The sequence below is a fragment of the Falco naumanni genome, chromosome 9, assembly GCF_017639655.2.
Source record: "Falco naumanni isolate bFalNau1 chromosome 9, bFalNau1.pat, whole genome shotgun sequence".
Taxonomy (NCBI): Eukaryota; Metazoa; Chordata; class Aves; order Falconiformes; family Falconidae; genus Falco; species Falco naumanni.
The window spans coordinates 33,293,700-33,307,568 of record NC_054062.1 but is presented as its reverse complement, the minus strand read 5'-3'; the positions used below and the strand labels follow the sequence as shown (position 1 = coordinate 33,307,568).

General features: G+C 40.0%; 1 protein-coding gene across 1 annotated transcript in view; it reads left to right on the top strand.

The window, feature by feature from the left end:
- The window catches only part of IPMK (inositol polyphosphate multikinase), a 40,392-nt gene extending 29,849 nt beyond the window's left edge, over window positions 1–10,543 (top strand). Inside the window, exons 5-6 of the mRNA XM_040605376.1 lie at window positions 7,588–7,669; window positions 8,684–10,543. Of these exons, the coding sequence (XP_040461310.1) occupies window positions 7,588–7,669; window positions 8,684–9,318 (717 nt within the window). The 3' untranslated portion in view covers window positions 9,319–10,543. The remainder of the gene's footprint in view (window positions 1–7,587; window positions 7,670–8,683) is intronic.
- Window positions 10,544–13,869: the final 3,326 nt, after the last annotated feature.

The following is a 13,869-nucleotide window of genomic DNA, read 5'->3' as shown; positions in this document are numbered from 1 at the left end:
AGAAGGCTGGAGATTATAGCTTTGGATTTGGCTTATGTTGTTACATAACCTTTCTTATCTCGTGTATAACAATGTACTTCTCATCCTTTGTTTCGTGACAGTGCAAAAGAAATGAATGCTTGCTTCCACAGTGTGTTTGCTTGTGACTGTTGTTTCCAACATTGTCATTTATTGGTGTCATTATCCTGTTGAAGAAATTCTTTCGATTCCCTAATTCAAACTGTATGTATAATGATGGTTCCCCAAAACGTTGCAGTTTCCTATTTGAAGTTTGACTAGATGACATTTGTTTTGTGCCTTTGGTACCAAATTGCATGTTGGAAATTGTTTTCCTAAAAGAATTCAAAAGGTTCCACCTCCACTCATGCAACACTTAGCAAAGTCGCATTTCATGAGGCATTTTCTCTGCTCAGCTTGCTGCCTCTTGATTGTGGGGTGCTCTCTGCCTGTCTGCTTGCTTTTATATTTGTAAGATTCTGGCCATAATGTAAAACACTCTGCTGGGCATTTGCTGCCTGTAACGGCTGACGTGCTGGGTGAAGGTTGCTGGTGTTTGCTGGACAAAACATGGTACAACACTAATCAGAAAGCAGAGCATTTTGTTTTTAAATCTCTCTGTTCAGTGTTGTTTTTAACACGGAGGTGGGCTTGTTTATTAAGTTTCTATTTTAGAAAAGCAAGAAAGGGGCCCAGGAAAAATAGAAAATGTAGTTATCTGTGTTTTTTGAAGTACGCATATAAACTGTCATTAAGAGATACAAGCAAAAATGTGATACAAGTGGGGTTTTTTACCCAAAAAATTTATTTATAGTGGGTTTTCACCCCAAAAGACATTGATACAGCGCTTTTTCCTTTTTTTTTCCAATGTACTGGTAAATGAAGAGTCATCTATTTATATATAGAATATGTATGGTTTGTCTTTAAAAGAAGCAAGTCTCCTATCTGGCAGAGCTTTGATTTACGTACATGGCTCTGGCATTTGGCATATGCTAAACTACATTCATCTTAATGCACTGAGTAGACAGAATAAGTGCATGGAAATGCATTTAGAAAATAGTCATTTCAATGGCTTTGTTAGAAACCCAATTTCATATTTAGTGGAACAGTTTCTTTAACAGAAGAGGACATAGATTTGTTATTAGTGAGAGTTTAAATAGAAGTTGGAAAACTAAGGTGCAGTTCCAATAGCAAAAATACAAGTTTACAGTATGGTTTCAACAGTAAAATTTAAATATATAAGAATTATCATTGCAGTGAAAGCAATATTAAAAATAGAGTATTTTGTATGCTGCTGAACACAAGCAGAATGTGTGGGTTGTGATCTCATTTCGGATTTGCAATCCATTCAGAATCCATAATTCCTGATGTCTGCAGGTTTTTGTTTTTTTCCTTCCAGAACATCTTGATTGCAAGATCACGTAGTCCATAATATTTCTGAAACATGTTTTTAAATCATAAACTGGTGATCATATAACTTCACCAGTATAATCCATCATCTATTTTTACTGCTTGTGCCTATGAACTATTGCATGCAGTAATGCATATACCTCATTAAAGCTGTTTTTACAAGTGAATTTCCTAATCTGCAGCACATGTTCCTGCAAGCTATTTTAAAACTGCCGGTAGCTGAGGCCGTTTTCTGAGTTCTTTATGAAACCTTTCTAGTATCGTAATTTTCATAAGCTCTGATGTGTTAATAACAAGATTTGGGAAGGGAGGAGTAATAAAGCTATTAAATCCTGCATCTAGTGTTCATATTCTTTGACAGTAAAAACTAATCAGCTGGTTGTTTTTTACGTTTATAAGTATAATTCAGTCTTTGATGTTCAAGAAAACAGGCGGACAAAACAAAAACTAAACACAGAGCACCCCGAAACTAAAAAAACAAAAACACAAAACCACCCAACAAGTGAAACCCCCAGCAAACCAAAGGAACCAACCAAAAGCCCTGGGAAAACAAAAACCAAACAAACCCAAAAGTCTGGAAATAGATGTCTGCAGTGGTTGAAATGAGCAGTAACTCAAGGCTCTTGTTGGTTTTTCTCTGCTGGCTTTGTTACCTCTTCGTATCTCCGCCTCCTCTACTTTTCCCCCTTTCTGCTTTCACTCCCTGGTTCTTGCCACTGACTGGCTCATCTGTTTCTCAGTCTGATGGTGCTGAATCCACGCTGCAGAACTGAATGCAGCAATTCCATGGAGTCTGGCACCTGCTGGTGAATTGAAGGGTATCTTGCAGCAGTACTTCATTTGTAGAGTTCAGGAGATTAATCTGTCATCCTCTCGGGCAAGTTTTAGCAGATGGTTACCCTGGCTTGCTCCCCCCCCCCCCCCCCCCCCCCCCCCCCCAGCAATTTTTCCTTACATGAAGGACTTGTTGTGTGTATGACAGCTGGTCCACTTGTGTCCTTATGGCTAATAAGATTTCCTCTGTTTGGAAAAAGCTGATCATGGATGAGATGAGACATGGCTCCTTCCTTCACCCCCTTATATAAAAGGGAAGCATAAAAGAAATACATTCTATTGAGGTGCTTTGTGGAAGTTGTGGGAGTCCAAAATAATGTATTTAGCTATTTTTAAAATGGTTCATGATTTACCTGGAGTGTTGTTACTTCTTCTATTAAGGAGATTATTAGTCTTTTTTTCAGTCAATTAGTCTAAACATAATTTCATTCTACAACTTAATTATGTAAGGACCTTACTAAAACATTATATTGATTGTAAAAGCATTTGGTGGTGTACTTGATCATATAAAGCACTCTGTCAAATATTAGAAGAACAAAGAAGCAAAGCAGACAGAATAATATGTAAGTACAGCCTTAGAAGTGGGGGAGCAGGAATGCATCCTTCCTAGGCTGAATTTTCCAGCCAGCAACAAGCAGGGATGTGTGTACTTCTGTCACTTGTAGTGTAGCAATGACAACATAATGTTGGGGGGGGTTGTTTGGGTTTTTTTTGTTTTGTTTTTTAAAAGGTGTGTATGTGTGTTTCGATAAACGGATTTAGCTATATGGGCATGCTCTCAGCAGCAGTACTGGTGTTGTAGCATTACTATAAAGCAGTACTATGAAATAAGAGTATTTTTTTAAACTTATCCTTTTGTAATTTTTTTCTTCAAATTCTTGTTTTAATTTTGGAAAAGAAAAGATAAGGCTTGTTAAAACTCAGTGTTTAAATCTTCCACTGTGGCAGGATCGGTCCCTGAGACATCACAGGACTGCAGAGGAACCTTGGTTCTTCAGACATGAAGGGAACTTGTATATTTACCTAGGGATAATCGTGATGTCCAGGTAAAAGGTGCCAGGTTGTGGGGGTGGGCCTTGGCCTGGTGCTGGAGTTAGTCCCTGCGAAGGTGCTGGACTGATGCTGATGTTGGATGCCCTTGCGTTCATTGGGGTTCTGCCTGCTTACTCCCACTTTCAGCTTGGCTCCAGTTTTGGCAGCAGGCTGGGTACTGACCTTCCGATGCCAGTTGTGAGGGCAGAGGTGCCTTGCTGTAAACAGAAAACTCTGTGTAGCATCTAAACACGCGCTCACTCTTACCTGTGTGAGTGTAAAATAGGGGTGACCATTAAGCGTGTTTATGGAAAAAATACAGGGGGTGGACATCTCGGCCCTTTCCCCATTGACGTCTGGGTGTCTCGGCGTCAGAGCATCTATCTAACCTCAGTGTCCTCGCTTAGAGGAGCAGGACCCAGGCTGCCCTCGCGGGGTGTGTGGGGAAGCAGGGATGGGCACTGGGAGCTCCGCAGGAGCTTCCCAGGCACCAGCTAGTGCGTAGGGACATCAGTGGCGCGAGTCCCCACGTGTGTGCAGTCGGGTTAGCCGGTGCTTTGCAGGTGCCCCTCTGCAGTATCGTATGAGCCTGCTCAGAACAGGGATTTTTTTCCCCCCAGTTTCAGTGATGTGGATTGGTTATTATTTTTTGCAGATCTGAAAGAGCTCTGTGAGTTATTTAATAGATACTTTTATTTGTGCTAGCTGTATCTCCACCAAACAGGCTAGTCTTAATTAATATGTATTTAAATCATAGTTTCTGGAAGTTGGGGAGTTGCCACAGATAAGTATTTGAACAGTGTGTATTTTTCTGCCTTGCCATGGAAGTCAGTACTGAATTTCTGTAAACAACACGACATAACATTTGATACTTGTTTTCCTCAATCCTGTCTTCAGCTTTATTTCCTAAAGCCGCAGCTGCAAGGTTTCCAAACTGTTGAGATCTTACAAGGGTTGTGCCTTTTTAAAAGCCACACTGGACCAACTTAGTAGTTCAAGGTTTCCCTCAGTTTGAGAATGTCAAGTGAGCTAACCATAATTGAAAAAAAGGGTACAAAAATATGTGTGCATGTGCAAACAGCAATAACTCAACACCTCATGGGGAAATAAAAGCCAAGTGCAGGTTGAGAAAAGTCTAAAGGTAATTTCCTGTGGCAGTTAATCACCTGGATTTTTTTATGTGCTGCCCACACAGAGTTCCTACTGCTACTAGTTAAAACACTGAACCTGTTGGCATGCTGGATTCCAGTTAATGTTCCTACAGAAACCTTGCTGACTGGGAGCTGCTTGTAGGCACGAGGAGGAGCCTTCACATTGTCAGCCTAGCCAGCACTGGTGGTTGTAGTAAGAACGTACAAAAATCATTGATAAAGTGGGAGTTTTGTTGAAGGTGATGTAAAGTTTTCTTTGTCATGCACTATACACTGAAACTCGTTGTGAATACAGAGCAAACACATAACAACCTGTGGTGGGTGGACAAGAAATTAAATTTTCCTATCTAATAAATTTTCAGCCACTGTTAAGGTTACAGATTTGACTTACTTGACTTGTCATCGTTTGACAGAAGTGGGCTAGTACAGACAGCTACAACAAAGTTGGTTCAAAGGGAAATAGCCTTTTGGGAAGGATTAGAAGCAGACTAGCAGCGGTAATGGAGTGAACAAAAGCACAGTGAAGCAAGAGGTCTGTAGATTTAAGAAGTTCATCGTACTCTTCTGCTACTACAGCACCGGCCATAGCTGTGTTTGCAGGGGTAGGTGTGGGTGAAGCAAGAACTGGTGAAAGTTTATTTCTATTTGAGCTTGGGTTTCTGTTCCTCTGCTATCAGGATGGGACTTAATTTATTTGTATTTGGTTGAGGTTTTCCAGCAACGTTTCAAATAGTCACCTCCTTGCAGTTGAATACTGCTTGAAGCAGTATTGAGAGACAGCTCTTTGGCTAACATGGAGAATACTTACACAATTACCTGTATGTGTTTTCCTTTAATACTACTGTCTGCAGTCAAGCCCGCTGGTAACTGAGGGTTTTCTGAGTCTGCTTGTTAACAAGATAGTTAAATATATACATTACACTGTTTGGTATGTGTGTGGGACCTGCTAGTTTGTCATCGACTGTTTTGTATATTTAAAAATGCACTGTTAATGCAAAACATGCACATCTGCCTGGGTATTTTTAAACTATATAGAAAGCCATATGGGGGGAATGGTTTTGTGCAAATTATGAGAAGAGATAGAGTAGCTTCATGGGAAACCCAGCTCAGAAGCACAGGGGGCTTATGTGCTGCTCCAGCTTTTCTTTGGAAAACAAAATGAGCTTGCAGATCTTAATCAGCGTTTTTGAGCAAGTGCCCACGTCGCAAAAACTGTTAGCTCCTTCATGGAAGCGATAAGGTTCTTGTAAACAAGGTTATTCGTTCAGGAGCGTGCTACAGTGCTGGTGTATGGAGGAAGCTGCCCCTAGACCAACTAAAAGAGAACACTTAATACTATTAAGATGAAGACATGGCTAGTGAAAACTTAGATGTAGTCATCAGACTCTTGACCCTCTTTCTAAGCGATGTAGTTTATTTCTTGCTTTATTTAATTACTTTTGGCTTGATGCTCTTTAAAAGAGTTTTGAAACTTTTGGTATGTTTTTGAAAGTAGCTTTGGTACCCGGGGTGTTTATGGAAGTAATCTTTTGGTTCAGATGTTGTATGCTGTATATCTCTTCTGTGCTTTGAAAAAAAAAAAAGGGGGGGGGGGCGTGTGTGAAAAATGATTGTTTTCATGAAACCAGGAATTTCACTGCTCAGATGCTGTTTCGGAATAACTCACCTCTGCTATTCTCATCTGCAATTTATAGACATCAGGGCCTCGGTTTCTGTATGTATCATAACAGTGGAAATAGGAATCATAACAGTGGGAAGTGTCTTTGCTACCAAGCAAGTTGAAACATTCAGGCTTACAACTGTTATTTCTTTAGAATAAACAGAATTATTTACTGCCCCTTCTGCTCAGGGTTGATGACTTAAATCAGTTTCCACACACTGTGATTTAAGTTCCTTGGGGACCCTGAATTTAATTAATTCTGCCTTATTGTCAAAACAGGAACTATTTGAGACTTTTCTTCCCAGCTACTTTGCGAAGAGGGAGTTAACATATGAACCTATGTTTTCATACTGTGCTTGGTGTGGTTTGGATGGGGGCAGAGGATTTGGGCAGGGTGGGGGCTGCCATGAAAACAAGGAATTAATATATTATTTTTTTTGTTGTTACTGCTCATGTACCTCCTTTTATGCACTGATGTTTCATTGCCCTGAACTTCCTCTGTGGATTACAGCAAGAAAAAGACCCCAAAGGAGGGAATTGGGGACAGGTGCCTCACCAGTGCGCCCCGACTTGCTTTCCATGGGATCCTTTCTTTTTAGGGCGGGTGAAGGGAGGGCAGAGCACTGCAGCCAGGATGGGTGCCGCAGGGTTGGGTGGTCTGAACAAATGCCAAGCACAAAGTTTCTGCCAGAGACAACTGCCTGCTTGGTAACACCATTATTTCTGCAAATAAGAATTGTCTGCACTCTCATAAACAAATTATACTTGGGCCTGGCTGGCTGGCACGTAACTACTATGGAAATTATTTCAGTTAGAGAGAAAATGTATCTCTGTAAAACACTTTTGAATTAAGTTGTTGAGCTTCTACAATTCCTGATATGGACAAAACTGTACCCATACGAGTTGCCTCCCTTTCAGGCAAGTGGTGATGTACTGCTATCCAGGCTGGAACCGAGCTTTCACTGGGCTGCTGTCGTTTATTTAGTGTGTATATGTATATATATATTTACTATTAACCTGTAGTTTCGGGTGGGTTTCACACGGAGCTAGGCCTTCTTGGTCATGTGATATGTTTTGCTGTTGTGCTAAATATTGTTATAGTTTTAAGGATGCAAAATAATTGCATTGAATTTTGTAGCTTGTTACATATTACTGATTTAATAGTCATAGTCGCACGGGTAGGAGTACCACAGTTTCAAGTCTTAGCGTTTATTTTCAAGGGAGGTGCCATATAAAGTGTTTTCCCTTAATGGATACGTTGTTTTTTGCCAATGTGATGGTCTTTCTAAGGCCGGAAAGCTGCAGCATAGACCCCAGGATGTGAAGGGGAGGCCCTTGCAGATGAGCATACTAGAGGGCAGTGCTGGCCGCTGCAAGCAACTTCAGTCTGCGGGAGGGTACAGGGAACCAAAGGTTTTGTAGCCTGTCTTAAGGTGTCTCTTAGCTCTGCGGAAATACTGGTTGTTTCAAATAAGTACAGAGTTATCTCCTTGTTTCTTGCAGGTTTACCATGTCTCTTCTGACAGCTATGAGACGCAAAACCAGCACTATGGAAGGAGCTTGACAAAGGAAACAGTAAAGGATGGTAAGGGAGTTTGTGTGTCAGGGTTTGGTGCTCTTGGTTGTTTTTCCTTTACTTACTTACTTATTGAATGGTATGGCAAAAGTAATCTCTTGTGTTCCCCTTCTAAAAGTCTTTTTTTCCTCCTCTTGCCAGGTGGGTCTTTAGCTGTTTCCTGTATCATTGGAACTGCTTGTTGATCCTACATTAATTTTGCAGTTGGATATAACAGCAGTGTCAACTATAGGAATTTTCTCATCCTGTCTTTTACCACTACGAAGGGGGTGGTAGTCGTAGAATTCAGTTTCTTTGCAGCTTTGAAACTATAGTTAAATAGAAATATTTTAGAAGTAATAAATATTTTTATAATAAGCATATTTTTTCTTCTGGTTGCCTTCTGTGAATATGTCCAGGTTTTTATAGTAGCAAGCTGATATAATTGCATCTTTCAATTTAGAGGACTTTCTTGGTTGAAGTCAATCTGTATGTTGCTCTACATTAACAATAAATAAAAAAGCTACCATCATATAGCTGTTTGGTGATAACTGTTTCAAACTACTTATTAGTTGACATCTATTCCTCGTGGAGGGACAGAAGTACAGATGCCCAAACACCCCCCTCTCCAGACCTGGTACTAACTTAGCTCTGTCACCCATGATAAAGAGCTGCTTGAGCTTGTTTGTTCCTGGGGAATTTAAAGGGTCCTTGCCCAAAAGTGCCCAGATATTTGCTAGAGTGACCCGAGGAGCAGGAATCATGTTAATCTATTGTTTGATTGATAAATTGATTAGTTAGTTGTACTTACAATCCAAGCCGTATCTGTGGTATTACTATACAGCTGGCCTTATGCAGGTGAGGTGTCTGAAGGTATCAAGAGGTTCATGGTGTGCTTCTAATTTAGTTAATAATTGCCTGAAAGGGAACTATGTGAATGGTGTCTGTTTATTCAAATAGAGAACTATTCTAATCCCAAAAGAAAAGAAACCCGTTTTCTTCTCAGAGGTGAAAATAATCCTGAAATGTGTCTATTTCTTGCAGGCATCTCAAAGTTTTTCCACAGTGGGTACTGCTTGAGAAAAGATGTGATAGCTGCCAGCATTCAGAAGATTGAAAAAATTCTGGAGTGGTTTGAGGGCCAGAAGCAACTCAACTTTTATGCAAGCTCATTACTTTTTGTTTATGAAGGTTTGTGTCAGGCAACGACCATGCGATTGAGTGATGTCACCTTGGCAGAAAAGAGAGGAGTGCCCAAAGGACTGTTATCAGGTGGAGACATACTGGAGTATAATAATAATATTCATGTAATAAATTCTACAGAGAATGGAAAAATTGAGGCCTCTGTAAGTAAAGGCTTGTCCAAATTTTATGCACTTCACAAAAAGGCATACTCAAAGAGGCACCACAGTCAACTCTCACTAAAAGTTGAAAACTTGGAGCAAGGCAATGTGTGGAAAAGCAGCACATGCATTACGCAAGAGCATCTGAACGGAAATGTTATACCCCAACTGGAAAAAGTTTTCTGTCACATGCCAGCAGAGACCAAGGAAAGTGCAAATGTAGAAGTCCGAATGATAGATTTTGCTCATGTGTTCCCTAGCAACACAAAGGATGAGGGCTACATTTATGGTCTGAAGAATCTAATCACAGTACTTCAAAATATTTTGGATAACTAAATTCTTTGCTATGTTTTTTACTGGGGCCAATGATAAATAAGAGCAACAACACGAAGAATTTCTGCACTTGTAATGCTGTATAACTGGGTTTGTATTGTTCTATATTTTATTTGTCTTTGTACTTTTGGTAGAAGGGTTTAACTTTTTATAATCTCACTCAGGAAAATAATTGATCGTTAATTAGCAAGTGTGAAAGGATGAGAATATTTGAGATGAAGCAGGATAGGTAAATTAGTAGAATGAAACATACGTGGTTGGCTTAAATCCAAGGCGTACAGTTGTACAGTAAGGAAGGATTATGCTAGTTCCCCTAACGACTTTAGCGTAGATAACATTTGCCCACTTAGCCTTGACACTGAGCCATATCTCCACTAACAGGTTTTTAGAAAACGGACTGAAAACTAACGTGCAGGATTGATGTCCTCAGCACTGCCCTCTTGTGTTTACTGTATTTGGATAACTGGAGTTAACCTACTTTGAGTGAAATCCTGTTCTGAGTCAGCAGTCTGACCTGGAAGCCAGTGTATCAAAAAGTGCTTTTCAGTGTCACAGGACAATGTTAATGTTGTTTCAGCCCTGGTGTGGGCACTCTTGGTGGTTGTCCGTAGCCAATGCTCACCATAGACAAGCTACAATGTGGTTTGTGTTGAGGTGCTAAGAAAATGCTGGAGTAAAATACTTTTCACAGGCTTAAACTGCACAACTGCTAGAGAAACTGTTTGTTCTCAAGAAAGAGTAAAAACATGCAAATGTGAGATGTTCCAGGAACTAATTCAGTTTAGGAGATTAAGTCAGTATGTTAATGGAGTGTCTGATGTTGTGACTAAGGGAAATGCTTCACTCCTTTGTTCTGATGGCCCTTCTCCAAAAACATTGCTTTTAAAAGCAAACTAATTGAATGGGGAAAGAAAGCATTTTGAGTAAGCATACAGAGATTTCCTCTAGCTGTTTGCCACTTGTAGTTTTGCAGCAAGCGTTTCACGTTTCCACTGCTGGGGAGCACCAACTGGAAACGATGACCAGTACAGGTGAAGGACCCTTCACTGCGAAGATAGAGTTCAGCCCTGGAGCAACCAGATGTACCTCTGTTTGTTGCAGTGGAGTTGTGACACTCCTACCCTCGGCTAAAGCCAGCTCTTTCCTTAGTGACACACAGGCAAGCTGCATAATTTGAAAGTTGTCCCACTTCATTCTTTTTCACAGGAAAATTCCACATGTATCCAAAGTATTTTTGGTGCGTCTCTTCTGTATGCTGTGTACATGGCTGTTGTACCATACGTATATAGTCAGCTATATGGAAAGTTGGGATGGAGGAGTTTTGTCATCCATAGAGCAAGATTCTAAGGCTTTAAGCAAGCCCCAGAAAAATAAAACTTTTTAGAATGGATTTGGTTATTGGAAACATACATCTTGTACGTGTGGACTTAATGTGACACTGTGGCCTTGCTGCTCTCTCTGTATGGTGTTCTGCACTATGCACTCATTTGTGTACATGTCTGCAAGTTCTTGATTTGACATCTGTTTTCTATATTGGAAAGAAATACTTCTTCAAGCAAATACGCTGTTTTAAATAAAGCTGAAGTTTTAGCTCTATTTGAGAGCCTGGGTTAGTTGGAAGAAACAGGGTATTACGTATAAAACTATATTGGTTAAACTTTAGAGCTAATATTGGCCAATACATTCAAGAATGAAACCCATCTGTTGGTAACGTGATGTTTTTGAAGCATGGGAAATGATGCTTGTAGGAAGGGTGGTACCTTTGGTGAAAAAAATTAAGCAAATTGTGGTGAATGCTGAGGCGAAAATATCAGGATGAGAAATTCTTTTTTTTTTTTTCCTACCTGGTATTTCCACTGCACCATATAGTTAATGTATTCCCCACTCTCTGTGAACTAATTTAAGCCATATGCTGGAAAGAGTTTGTGGTTTTGTTTGCTTCAGCGCTGGTTTCTCTGTTAAGATTTTGTAGTTCTATCCCGTAAATAGTGAACACTAGAGTAGTCGAGGCTGGTAGTGGCCTTGTGTGATAAATTCACAATGTATTGTAGAAAATATGGGGGAAAACACTTCTAAATCTGAATTTTTTTCTTCTATAATTCATTCTCTCTTTTGTCTTCTGGATTTTACTCCATTTTGTGCTGGAAAAATCAGGCATCTGCCTCAAAGAAGTCAGTTATTGGAAAATTATCTGTATGCTTTTAGTATGCACATTCTCCTGTCTCTGCTTTAAGATACAAGTCTTCAGTGTTTGAATGCTCTTTAGGTATTGATTGTTGTGTTGATTATGGCAGTGTTTGTAATGCACCTGGAATATTGTTAAACTGTCAGAATATTTTGAATTAAAAATAAATAATTTTATCATGTTTTTTTACCAGTAGTTACTATGGATATATTTCTGTTACTTTAAAATGTAGCTTGAGCGATAACAGTATTTTTAATTGGGAGTTGTGTAAATAAAGCTTGCTGTAGGGACGCTCTGGCATAGTACCAACTGTGAATCTGAGCCTGCAAAGGTGTTATTCACATTGTTCTTGCACATTTTAGATTAGGCATTTCTAGTGTCTTGTATCTGATCGGATTCGTTTCAGTTACAGTTGGAGATGTATTCACAGAAATCATTGAACAGATTACAGAATTAGTTGGAAAATGATGAGGGAGGTACTGGCCAATAAATGTGTGCATTGCCATTGATCTCCCTCCCTCTCAGTGATGCTTCTTTTGTTGTCTGTGTGAAGTGTACAGGACAGGCGACAGTTACGTGGAAATATTTATGGAAATGGTAACCAGGTATATAGATATTTCTGTCTCATAAAACTGAGAGCAGGTCGCTTCCCCAGACTGGTGTGGTGTATCTGAGCGCTCTTGTCGTTGATGAAACCCATCTGTTTTGATTTTAAGCAATAAGAGTTTGATTTAGCAGAGTTGATTGTCAAAAGGAAAGATTCAGGGAAGCATTGTCATTTGTGTACTTTCTCAGAATATGCTTTTCTGAAGACTTTCTACTTTGTTTATTGTGAGAATTGTGTATAGGCTTACCTAATGAGAGCTTGAATTGTATGGAGTTTTATAAAAAAAACATTTACATACATGATTATTTTTGGATATGGATGGAATTTGTTGCATAAATTACATTGAAAATTACGATGCCATTATGAAATTTTAAAATACTGTAATCAGATAATTTTAGGAACTAAAGTGGAGACTTTTTGTTGTGATTCATATGAAGCTTGTACTGGGTTTTTTCTGCTGTAATGCGTAGTCAGACCATTGTCTTCCATAACCCTATAGTTCCATGGAGAACTTCTGAAGTACTCAGTAGATTAGGAGATCACTAATTCCCCTTAGTTTGATTTAACAGTGCGTATGTTCTTGAAATAGTTCAGTGCACTTATTTTAAGTACTGTTAGTGTATTATGCACCTAGAGCCCCAGTAAAACTTCCTCACCTGCAGAGAGCTCCTGCTGATCTGGGTCTGGACTACAGTGTTTAAAGCGGGCCTTCTCACAGGGAGCAGTGGTGGTGAAGGGAAGGCACCACCTGTGCTGCTCGTGGCAGGCGGGGCTGCTTACAGCCTGAACTTCATATCTTACTTGCTGGTGCGAAGTACTATCGAGTATAGGAAGATAGTGGAAGGATAGAGACTTGCACCCACATCTGCTGTATACAGTTATGTTTAGTTGTTCATCCTCTCTCCTAATTTTTTGTGGCTGCTTTTTTTTCTCCAAGTAAGCTTTCCTTCTGAGTGCCTTCTTTAGCTCTTGCCACCAATAACCTTCTGTAGCATCATTGTGAAACAATTAGAAGTGAAATTGTTATTTCCTGGAAAACTTGTGCCCCATAACGGCTCTTAAAGTGCAGGTATTGAAAAACATCATGAAAATCCCTCAAATACTGTGGGAAATGCAGTTTCCCTTTTGCACCCTTTCCCATGAAAGAGGAGTAGTAGAATGTTAGTGGTGAGACTGGATGGGAGGTTGTGTAAAACTTAGTTACCTGTGTTCTGAAAGGGACATCTTGGGGGCAAGGTGAGAGATGGCAGCGCTGCATGAAGTTTTCCTTTTTGTACTGCAATTAATATGGAGGTTTGGGGTTAAGAAGGTAGCGTAGCGGGAAGTGACGGAAGCTTTTTGTAAGGAGCCCTGAGTAGGGCATCTGGTCAGGTCTGCAGTGCAGGTCACCGCTATGGATAAGATCCAAAGGCTGCGTGTCTTCAGTTCTCTCACAGGGCTAATATACCATGCATACGCATCAACTTACCGCAGAGCCTTGCAGGATGTTACATGGGAAGTACCTTCCATCCCAGAGCCACAGGCCGAATACTGCCCCTTTGCCATGTTCACAGCCATCTGTGTATGAAAGCTGCAGAAAGGGTTGTCATCAAAAGGAAAAATGTAATGGAGTGGTGTTTGAAAGGGGAAAAAATGAGAAAAGCTAAGGATTGTACAGCAGAAAGCACTTCAAGAAACATCTTTCAGTGTAGTCTTGCTTAGTGGAGATGGGCCCCATGTATTTGGAGTTTAATTTGTTATATGACATCCAACAGCAAATAGA